The sequence below is a fragment of the Schistocerca nitens genome, chromosome 2, assembly GCF_023898315.1.
Source record: "Schistocerca nitens isolate TAMUIC-IGC-003100 chromosome 2, iqSchNite1.1, whole genome shotgun sequence".
Taxonomy (NCBI): domain Eukaryota; kingdom Metazoa; phylum Arthropoda; class Insecta; order Orthoptera; family Acrididae; genus Schistocerca; species Schistocerca nitens.
This window is the reverse complement of record NC_064615.1, coordinates 32,229,102-32,241,111: the sequence shown is the minus strand read 5'-3', so window position 1 is coordinate 32,241,111 and position 12,010 is coordinate 32,229,102. Positions and strand designations below refer to the sequence as shown.

General features: G+C 38.1%; 1 protein-coding gene across 2 annotated transcripts in view; it reads right to left on the bottom strand.

Annotated features, from left to right (window-relative positions):
* Window positions 1-11,268, bottom strand: part of LOC126235692 (DNA excision repair protein ERCC-6-like) — a 119,631-nt gene extending 108,363 nt beyond the window's left edge. Inside the window, exon 1 of one of the 2 annotated variants that reach the window (XM_049944435.1) lies at window positions 10,623-11,268. In XM_049944435.1, coding sequence (XP_049800392.1) covers window positions 10,623-10,963 — 341 coding nt within the window. In that variant the 5' untranslated portion in view covers window positions 10,964-11,268. The remainder of the gene's footprint in view (window positions 1-10,622) is intronic. The other variant, XM_049944433.1, reaches the window with a different exon arrangement.
* Between the last annotated feature and the right edge of the window lie 742 nt (window positions 11,269-12,010).

The window sequence follows — 12,010 nt, the reverse complement described above, 5'->3', positions numbered from 1 at the left end:
ACCTGCTTTCTTTGGGATTGGAATTATTATATTCTTCTTGAAGTCTGAGGGTATTTCGCCTGTTTCATACATCTTGCTCACCAGATGGTAGAGTTTTGTCAGGACTGGCTCTCCCAAGGCCGTCAGTAGTTCCAATGGAATGTTGTCTACTCCGGGGGCCTTGTTTCGACTCAGGTCTTTCAGTGCTCTGTCAAACTCTTCACGCAGTATCGTATCTCCCATTTCATCTTCATCTACATCCTCTTCCATTTCCATAATATTGTCCTCAAGTACATCGCCCTTGTATAAACCCTCTATATACTCCTTCCACCTTTCTGCTTTCCCTTCTTTGCTTAGAACTGGGTTTCCATCTGAGCTCTTGATGTTCATACAAGTGGTTCTCTTATCTCCAAAGGTCTCTTTAATTTTCCTGTAGGCAGTATCTATCTTACCCCTAGTAAGATAAGCCTCTACATCCTTACATTTGTCCTCTAGCCATCCCTGCTTAGCAGTTTTGCACTTCCTGTCGATCTCATTTTTGAGACGTTTGTATTCCTTTTTGCCTGCTTCATTTACTGCATTTTTATATTTTCTCCTTTCATCAATTAAATTCAATATTTCTTCTGTTACCCAAGGATTTCTACTAGCCCTCGTCTTTTTACCTACTTGATACTCTGCTGCCTTCACTACTTCATCCCTCAAAGCTACCCATTCTTCTTCTACTGTATTTCTTTCCCCCATTCCTGTCAATTGTTCCCTTATGCTCTCCCTGAAACTCTGTACAACCTCTGGTTCTTTCAGTTTATCCAGGTCCCATCTCCTTAAATTCCCACCTTTTTGCAGTTTCTTCAGTTTTAATCTACAGGTCATAACCAATAGATTGTGGTCAGAGTCCACCTCTGCCCCTGGAAATGTCTTACAATTTAAAACCTGGTTCCTAAATCTCTGTCTTACCATTATATAATCAATCTGATACCTTTTAGTATCTCCAGGGTTCTTCCATGTATACAACCTTCTATCATGATTCTTAAACCAAGTGTTAGCTATGATTAAATTGTGCTCTGTGCAAAATTCTACCAGGCGGCTTCCTCTTTCATTTCTTAGCCCCAATCCATATTCACCTACTATGTTTCCTTCTCTCCCTTTTCCTACACTGGAATTCCAGTCACCCATAACTATTAAATTTTCGTCTCCCTTCACAATCTGAATAATTTCTTTTATTTCATCATACATTTCTTCAATTTCTTCGTCATCTGCAGAGCTAGTTGGCATATAAACTTGTACTACTGTAGTAGGTGTGGGCTTCGTATCTATCTTGGCCACAATAATGCGTTCACTAAGCTGTTTGTAGTAGCTTACCCGCGTTCCTATTTTCCTATTCATTATTAAACCTACTCCTGCATTACCCCTATTTGACTTTGTGTTTATAACCCTGTAGTCACCTGACCAGAAGTCTTGTTCCTCCTGCCACCGAACTTCACTAATTCCCACTATATCTAACTTTAACCTATCCATTTCCCTTTTCAAATTTTCTAACCTACCTGCCCGATTAAGGGACCTGACATTCCACGCTCCGATCCGTAGAACGCCAGTTTTCTTTCTCCTGATAACGACATCCTCTTGAGTAGTCCCCGCCCGGAGATCCGAATGGGGGACTATTTTACCTCCGGAATATTTTACCCAAGAGGACGCCATCATCATTTAATCATACAGTAAAGCTGCATGCCCTCGGGAAAAATTACGGCCGTAGTTTCCCCTTGCTTTCAGCCGTTCGCAGTACCAGCACAGCAAGGCCGTTTTGGTTATTGTTACAAGGCCAGATCAGTCAATCATCCAGACTGTTGCCCTTGCAGCTACTGAAAAGGCTGCTGCCCCTCTTCAGGAACCACACGTTTGTCTGGCCTCTCAACAGATACCCCTCCGTTGTGGTTGTACCTACGGTACGGCTATCTGTATCGATGAGGCACGCAAGCCTCCCCACCAACGGCAAGGTCCATGGTTCATGGGGGGGAGTCTCTACATGAAAATTATTTTTGTGTCTTGTATTGTGGCTGTGTAAATCACAATATGGCAGAAACTGATTTTTAATATCACCAATAAAAATCATGTTACAACTTATCTACATTGCAGAATATTCTTACTGCTTTTTTTCCACTGAATAAATAATTTATTTACTTTAGCTGCACTGCCCATCCCCGTAAAATAAATGTGATGGAAAATTTGCAAAGTAACCTAGCACTCATTGTCTTTTAGGTCACACAATGAGGGACGCTCCTAAGAGTATAACATACTAAACTGGGCACGCTGATTAGTTTATCCAATGTCGACTCCATTTTCACATGTTACCTGGCTGAACCAGATGAAATTTTACATAGTGTGTTTCATTTAGTGCTTGACCTTAACAGCTAACGCAATCATACTTGGTGTGCCAATGGTGACACTGTATTACAAAGTAAGTGGCAAACATCCCAAACTGCATAAGTTTGGTTCTCTCAAAATACTGTCTCAAGATGAAAATATTCTCTTCTGAATTGCAAAAGTGCACAATCCACTTAACAAAATAAATACTGCTGGACAGTGTACAGCAAATAATTGAAATAAAAATACAAACCTAATGGAAGACTAGGTAGGAAACGGGACACAACATTTGTGAAAAGATATCTAATTTCTAAGTGAATTAATGACACAGAATTTAACAACTTCCTGCGAAAATGACATTGGGCAACAAATTCATAACCACTTTACAGAAATATATCAGCAATTCAGAATAAATAAAACTGGGTGAAATATCGAAGGCATTCAACATAAAACAGGTGTAAGGCACGGTGATGGCCGGTCTCCACTCCTCTTTAACTGCATACTAGAGATAATAGTAAGAGAATGGGAACAAAAACTAAAGGAACAGACCCTACCACCAATCAGACTGGGAACTAAAATAAAGGTATTGAAATTCACTGTTCAGCATTTACAGATGATTTGCCAGTCTTTCTGAAAACCTAACAAATGCTGGAGTACAAATCAATCTCTTAGGAGAAATAGCCAACAAAGCAGGTTTAAGAATATCTGTAGAAAAAACAAAATTTATGACAAATATAAAAAATGTTCCGGAATCCCTAACAACGGATATTGGCCAGATAAAGAGGATAAATAAATTTACATATCTGGGAGAAATGATCCAAGAAAACAGCTTAGAAAAAAATCGCTGTAGATGAAAGAGTACATAAAATGGAGACAGCTTATGGAATAACTAGGAATGTCTACAACAAAACATTGTCTTAATGTGGAATGACTGTGCCAAAGCAGCCACAGATCTAAATGGTAAACAATTGTTACACAGCAATTACTTAGATGCGAAAAGATTTTACAGAAAAAAAGTAGAGAAGCTAAAAGGAGGGGGAATGATGGATTCATAAGAGAAGCCTATAATCCGTGCAAAGCAGCTCCATTCGAAATGTTCTAATGTTTGCAGTCCTGATGACTTTAATCACTACTTTATCGAAGTTATAGAAAACACTGCAAATGACATAGTGAAAATTGTAAAATCTTACAAAACTTCAGAGTGTCAAGATATCTACGGGATGTCCCATACTATCCTAAAGAAAATTATTGGAGAAATAGCACAGCCATTAGCAACAGCTATAAACAACTGCCTATCTGCAGGAGGTTCCCCAGACTTCTTGAAACTTGCAAGGACAGTACCAGTTTACAAAAAAGGAAACCCACACAATGTGTCAAGTTTTAGGCCAATATCAATCATTCCTGTACTACCAAAAGTAATTGAATTCATCATGAAAGATCAGATCCTAACTTATTTTAAAGAAAACAATCTCTTCAAAGATGCACAACACAGGTCCCAGAAGGGAAAATCCTGTATCACAGCACCATTAGACTTATTAAGAAAAGTAATGCAAGAATTCAAGGAGAGAGAGTTTGTGGCATTCACACTGTGCAACCTAAGCAAAGCTTTCAACTGCATCCCCCACAAGATCTTGCTCAAAAAAGTAAAATGCTATGGTGTGGGAGGTACAGCCCTAGCTACACTTCAGTCTTTTGGGAAACAGAAGGCAAATTGTTTCAATCCAAGGAGCAACTTCCAAGGAACAGAAGGTAGAACACGGTGGGCCACAAGGTTTGGTCACAGCCCCACTCCTCTTCCTCATTTTTGTAAATGATCTAAGTGAAGTTGGTGAGACACTACAATTGGTGGATGACACCACTCTTATTGCTAAAGGGGAAAATTCTGCCCAAGCAGTTATGAAGTCTGATGCACAGTTCGAAAATGCTAAAATGTGGTTCATTCCCAACAAGATGAAAGTAAACGAAGAAAATACCCAGTGTATGGTATGTAGCCTTAGAAAAAACACATACTCTAAACATATAGAATCTGTGAAACTGTTAGGCTTCACAATAGACCACAAACTCTCATGGAATGGACACACTGTGCACATATGCAAGAAACTCTCTCATGTAATATACCTTCTACGAAGATTAAGAAAGTGTTACAGACCAGTTTCTGATAACTGTCTACTATGCTTTGTTCCATAGCCACATTTTGTATGGATTACAGCTATGGGGTCATTCGGCAGGCTGGAAGGATGTGCTGCTACTGCAAAAGAAGGCGATAAGAATTATTACATCGTGCAGCAGCCAGGAGCACTGCAGACCGTTATTCAGAACACTTGGAATAATGACTGTTTATAGCCACTAAGTATTATTATGCCTCATCCACATAAGAGAAAACCTAGACACCTACAGCAAGAGGCATAACATCCATAAACATAATACCCATGGCAATGAAGACATAAATCTACCAACTTGCCGACTGTCCAAAACAAGAGAAAGGTTTCCGGTGATGCTGTGAGGATGTTCAACAAAGTACCTGTTGAATTGCAGACCCTGCCACTGGACAACTTCAAGAAACAAATTGCTGAAGGCCTAAAGCAATGCCCACTATAAATTCTTTGACTATGAAGAAAGCGAATGGACACAGCGAACATGACATAGTCTATATACATTACCTGAGATTAGATTAGTTTTTCATTCCATAGATCTGTGCTGAGGAGATCCTTGTGGATGTGGAATTCGTCAATGGAGTAGAAGGAGTTGGCCACTAGTAAGTCTTTCAGGATGCTTTTAAACTGATCTTTATTTGTAACTAAATTTTTTATGTTTGCTGGCAAATTATTGAAGATGAGTGTTCCTGAGTAGTGGAGGAGGAGGAGATTAGTGTTATAACATCCCGTCGACAACGAGGTCATTAGAGACGGAGCGCAAGCTCGGGTGAGGGAAGGATGGGGAAGGAAATCGGCTGTGCCCTTTCAAAGGAACCATCCCGGCATTTGCCTGAAGCGATTTAGGGAAAGCACGGAAAACCTAAATCAGGATGGCCGGAGACGGGATTGAACCGTCGTCCTCCCGAATGCGAGTCCAGTGTGCTAACCACTGCGCCACCTCGCTCGGTCTCCTGAGTAGTGGACCCCTTTTTGAACTAAAGTAAGTGCTTTTAAGTCCTTGTGCAGATCAATTTTGTTCCTGGTATTGTATGTATGAACTGAGCTGTTTGTTGGAAGAAGAGATATATTATTTAGGACAAATTTCATTAAGGAGTCAATATACTGAGAGGCAGTAGTTAGTATACCCAGTTCTTTGAAGAGGTTTCTACAGGACGTCTGTGAATTTACTCCACAAATAATACGTATTACACGCTTGTGGACTTTGAAAACTTTTGTTTTACTTGAAGAGTTACCCCAAAATATTATACCATATGACATTATGGAATGAAAGTAGGCAAAGTATGCAAGCTTTTTCATTTTTATGTCGCCTATGACTGCTAACACTCAAAACACAAATACAGATTTGTTAAGGCGTTTCTGCAGTTCTGTGGTGTGTTCCTCCCAAATGAATTTATTACCAAGTTGTAATCCCAGGAATTTATATATAGCGAGTCTTTTCGAAGTTTAATGTCAGTGAGTTGGCTTTAAACCATTTATTAATATCTATGAAAATATCATTAGCAGATCTATCTAGAACTACACTCGACATACTATTTATTGCAATACTTGCGTCATCTGCAAACAAAACGAACTCTGCTGCTGGCAGTGCAACTGATGAGAGATCATTAATGTACACAAGAAAACGCAATGGCCCTAAGATGGATCCTTGTGGGACACCACATGTAATTTCTTCCCATTCTGATGATGACTTAATTCACTAGTCCCTTGCACTGACACCCTTTGTTTCCTGGTAGCGAGGAATGACTTGAACCATTTTGCAGCACTGCCCTTGACACCATAGAATTGTAATTTATTTAAAGGGATGTTGTGGTTCACACAATCAAATGCCTTTGACAAATCACAGAAAATACCTACTGCTTGTAATTTGTTATTTAATGAATTAAGTACATTTTCACTATAGGTGTGAATAGCCTTCTTGATATCAGAACCCTTCAGAAGTCCCAATTATGTTCTTGATAATATGTTATTTGTGGTCAGATGGTTGAGAAGCTGCCTGAACATTACTTTTTCTAAAATTTTTGAGAATGCTAGCAAAAGTGAAATCGGTCTTATCCCCTTTCTTGAATAGAGGCTTAATATCTGCATATTTTAGCTAGTCAGGAAATGTCCCAGTTATAATTGACTGGTTACACAAGTAACTTAGAATTGTACTAAACTCACAAGAACATGCCTTAATTAACTTTGTTGATATTTCATCGCAACCACTAGAATGCTTTGTTTTTGAAGATTTTATTATGGAAGTTATTTCTTTTGGTGAAGTGAGTGAAATATTCATATACCTGAAGCTATTTGTAAAGGCTAGTTACAGATATTCAAGGGCATTATGTACTGATCCTGACAATCCCAATCTATCAGTAACGGATATAAAGTACTTGTTAAATAGATTTGTCACACTATGCCCATCGGTTACTAATGTGTCATCTACCCTTAATGCTATTTGCTCCTGTTCCTTTCTGGTTCTACCAGTCTCCTCTTTCACTATATCCCATATTGGGAAATACAGAAGCGTCCGATCCCGCCCGTCTGCTTTGACCCACGATGTCACAAATATGGCGGAAACGACCATAAACCACGATTCCAATATGGCGCATATAAAATTGTTACGTACAAATTATGAGGATGAAAATACATCGAAAAACAAACACACACACACGTTCCACAAAAAGCCTAATGACACTAACGGGACAAGCATGGGAAATAGGGGATTTTTGGGTGGGGACAAACTAAATATAAACAAATTTAGACACCCACCCCCATACAAAACCACGCAAAACAACGAAAAAAACCGACATCACAAAACTCCCCAAATACCACTAAACACAATATCATATGGGATCGAACACTTCCCTTGACCTGTTATCCTTACGACATCTCCACATACAGCCGTCCCTGGTCCGAGACGCCGGAACTGTTGTCTGTAATTCATTACATTGTAAACCACCTGATTGTAACTTTGATACAGTCTGTCCAGCCATGACTGGTGAACGATGAAGGTCTGGTAATAAATGGTAACAAAAGACGTCTGTCTAAAAATTTGAAGATACAGCACTACAACACAGTAGTAAAACCAGAACGCCTTTATGCAAGGGAATGTTTAATACTGAACTACAAATTACACAAACTTGAAGTCTGATAAAGAAAAATCATTTGAAAAATACTTGGGCCACCAAAAAATACACAGGTATGGAAATTAAGAAGCAATGAAGAAATTTATCGCACCATAGAAAATGTAAATGAAAAACTATGAAAGCGGGAATTGCTATTTTTTTGACAGTTTTACAGAATGAACAGAAACAGGTTAACCAAAAAGATTTTTAAATATCTTTGTAACAAGAAGTCAACAATAGCCTGGATTCAAGAATTTAGGAAAGATTTGGAAAGAAACAACATAAGTGAAAAAGATGCAACAGAAAGAGAGGTTTTCAAGAGGAAAGTGTTAAAAATGGAAGGATTCCAAGGAAAGATTGAGAAGAAGACAGGGTCACTATATCCCATATTGGGAAATACAGAAGCGTCCGATCCCGCCCGTCTGCTTTGACCCACGATGTCACAAATATGGCGGAAACGACCATAAACCACGATTCCAATATGGCGCATATAAAATTGTTACGTACAAATTATGAGGATGAAAATACATCGAAAAACAAACACACACACACGTTCCACAAAAAGCCTAATGACACTAACGGGACAAGCATGGGAAATAGGGGATTTTTGGGTGGGGACAAACTAAATATAAACAAATTTAGACACCCACCCCCATACAAAACCACGCAAAACAACGAAAAAAACCGACATCACAAAACTCCCCAAATACCACTAAACACAATATCATATGGGATCGAACACTTCCCTTGACCTGTTATCCTTACGACATCTCCACATACAGCCGTCCCTGGTCCGAGACGCCGGAACTGTTGTCTGTAATTCATTACATTGTAAACCACCTGATTGTAACTTTGATACAGTCTGTCCAGCCATGACTGGTGAACGATGAAGGTCTGGTAATAAATGGTAACAAAAGACGTCTGTCTAAAAATTTGAAGATACAGCACTACAACACAGTAGTAAAACCAGAACGCCTTTATGCAAGGGAATGTTTAATACTGAACTACAAATTACACAAACTTGAAGTCTGATAAAGAAAAATCATTTGAAAAATACTTGGGCCACCAAAAAATACACAGGTATGGAAATTAAGAAGCAATGAAGAAATTTATCGCACCATAGAAAATGTAAATGAAAAACTATGAAAGCGGGAATTGCTATTTTTTTGACAGTTTTACAGAATGAACAGAAACAGGTTAACCAAAAAGATTTTTAAATATCTTTGTAACAAGAAGTCAACAATAGCCTGGATTCAAGAATTTAGGAAAGATTTGGAAAGAAACAACATAAGTGAAAAAGATGCAACAGAAAGAGAGGTTTTCAAGAGGAAAGTGTTAAAAATGGAAGGATTCCAAGGAAAGATTGAGAAGAAGACAGGGTCAAAATGGTCCAAGGAAAGAAAGAGGACACATAGTGAAAAGATGGAGGAAAAAGAAAAAACAACAAAGAAGGAAGCATCAAAATTGGTGCATGGCCCTTCAATGACCCAAACAAAGAAAGAAAGAAAATTGGAAATACGAAATAATACAAGTCACGTTATCAACTCTGATCAAACTGATCACACATAATGGGAATAAAGTTGTATGCTCGGTTGGGAGTGATTAGTAAGAAAATCCAACTTTACTTCATTTAACAGCAAATGCTGCTGCTTTGCTTTTTTCATTATCGTACTTTCATAGGAGGAAATCCTTGTTGTAATGTCTAACAGCATATCAAGGACATCTGATACTGAACGATCACAAAGTGGTTGGACGTGTGGTCCCACATTCTATTAATACATTACAAATGAGTTTCTATGTTGGATAACTGAGTATGAAATCCAATGGCCTATCACTTTTTTTTTTTTTTTAATCAATGATCACTTATGTCACTGACTTTACACTTGGCTGATATCTGCTCTGAGAGTGATGTAGTTGTTATTGAAATGTTCTACAACTCAACATATGTTTTATAGCCACTAGATGTTCATGAATGTTAGTATGGTGGAACAAGACTCTTGTCACTGGCAGGGTATGAGCAACATTTCTCTTGCCCACAACACCAACGCTAAAATACCTGTTACCCAAACCTGTGGATATATTTTAAAAACACTTGAAATTATGTCTCAGTTGTGAAAAATTTTCACCATAGCTTTATTAAGCTTATGCCTGATTTCTATTATTTTGTGTGTTATTGTCTTTTTTTCTATTCTTCACACACTCCTAAATCATTTCAATCACTTTATATTAGGCTACACGAAGAAAACAGTACTGTAGCATTTATCTAATATTATATGTTATACACTTTTCCATATCCTAATTACAATAGAATGATTCATGCAGAATCCTTTATATCTATGTTCAACTAGGCTAATTGTCAACAAGATACTTAAAACTTTATTCTGTTCCTGAAACAGTACAAATAATTTTTGGCGAAAAGCTGCTCAAGGTATTCAACAGCAGCCCAGGGGAGCTCTAGATTAACATATTTTTAAGCAATGAGGACGTTATAGAAAAAATATAAATCTCCTCACTATAGGCCTACAGTCAAAGGTGTAGGAAAACTATGTGAATAACTTCCACCAGATGACAATCTTCTCCAACTGCCCATACATTTTGTCACTCCCACCTATGTAGGTGGGGATCTTGATTAAATAAGAGAAATTAGTATCCTCATGGAAAAATTTACATGTTCATTTCTCCCATGTCCTATTTTAGAGTTGAATGGCAGAGAAATAATCTGAAAGTGGTTTAATGAATCCTCTGTCAGACACTAAAGTGTGAACTACAGAGTGACCATGTAGATATAATGTAAGATTTACTACAAGACAAAACGATTGGTTAATATTTACCTGCAGGAGAAAAAATGTCTAGCACTGCCAACACAATCAAAACATTTTGTAAACTAAACGTATTTAGGTACCAACATGTTCTTCCTTTGTATAAGAATGAGGGACTGTGCAGAGATTGATGGAAACTGGGAGTGGGTGGCAAGTGAACAGATACAACCGAAAAGATAGAAAATTATTGTGCTAGAACTTACTGAATCTCATCAGACACATTTTTTAGTTCTTTTTCCACTTTTCCCATCGCATGTTTCCGCTTCTGATCTTCTACAGCTCGGTCAACTTGCTGAAGAATTCCTTTTTCAAAAGTTTCTTGATCGTAAACTGACAAACCTAAATCCTTCAGCTCTGAATCCTGCTGTTCCTCCGGCACAGTGTCTATCACAGCCATATTTACCATAAATTTGTCTAAATTAACGTCCCCTACTGTAGGTATCGGTGCACTATCCAGGGAGCTGTCATTTTCCATTGGATTTCTTCCTTGGTTTTCATCTGAACTCATTTCTGGTTCTGCTTCAATCCTCTCAAAAGGATCCATTGTGTGGCGATGCCAATGATCGTTTTCAATGAACAATTTTTAATGACACAAAAATGTACTTACTGTGGAAACCTAAGAGGTCTAACTATAATGAAAATGCATGAGCAGCTTGGAATAATACTGTAAATACTGCTCCTTACTGCTACGGTTCGGCTGCATGTCATAGAATGGTTAACATAAACTAAAAGTCGAAGTGACAAGTCATTAGGTACACTGTGATTGATCACACATCATACATAATGCGCTGCATTAACAATGAACTACAACAACAATTGCCAACAACCACTTCTCTGCTCTTAACCTGCCACAACTTTATTTATCTTAACTCTATAGTTGACTACACTGAGCTGCATCTGTATAATCTTTGACACCGGAGTTTCGCAATGTCACGAAATCTTTTAAATTTGTGGATAGCAAAGTTTTTATTCAAATACTACCAGTAGGCATACTCTTGCGTTTCTGTTATACATGATATCGCTAGTGCAACACCCATATCCCAATTAAAGTTTGCGCCGAGTTATATATTGTGGAGACAGAGAATTGCAGTTACCCGATATCAGCATCCTTGATTTTGCTGTTCCAACTTCTCAAACTTTTTCTGGTCTTCGCATTAATTCTGAATCTCTGGTAATATGATTGGATTTTCATAAAATGTAGTAATTGTAATTTTCGAACTATGAGACCTGTTCTTTTTTTTTTCTTTTTCGAAGTAGGAGAGACATTTTTTTCCGAAATGAACATTCAAGCGCCACAACAGAAGTTCTGCTTTCTCGTTTTGCTCACACTTCATTCAGACTGCTTTCGAGTACGATCACCACTAGCAAACTAATCTTTCTTCATTGGATACCCTATTATCGCAATTTACGCATCAGAACATGAAGTTCTGCAGTTTTCATTATGCTAACGTAATGCAATAGTAAATTTGGCACTGACATTTTATTATTTATTTATCTGCTGTTTCTCACAGAACTGTGGATGTGGTAAAATCACAGAAAACAACTGCTCTCACAGCGGAAAAACAACAGTACCTAAGCGTAGCTGAATGAA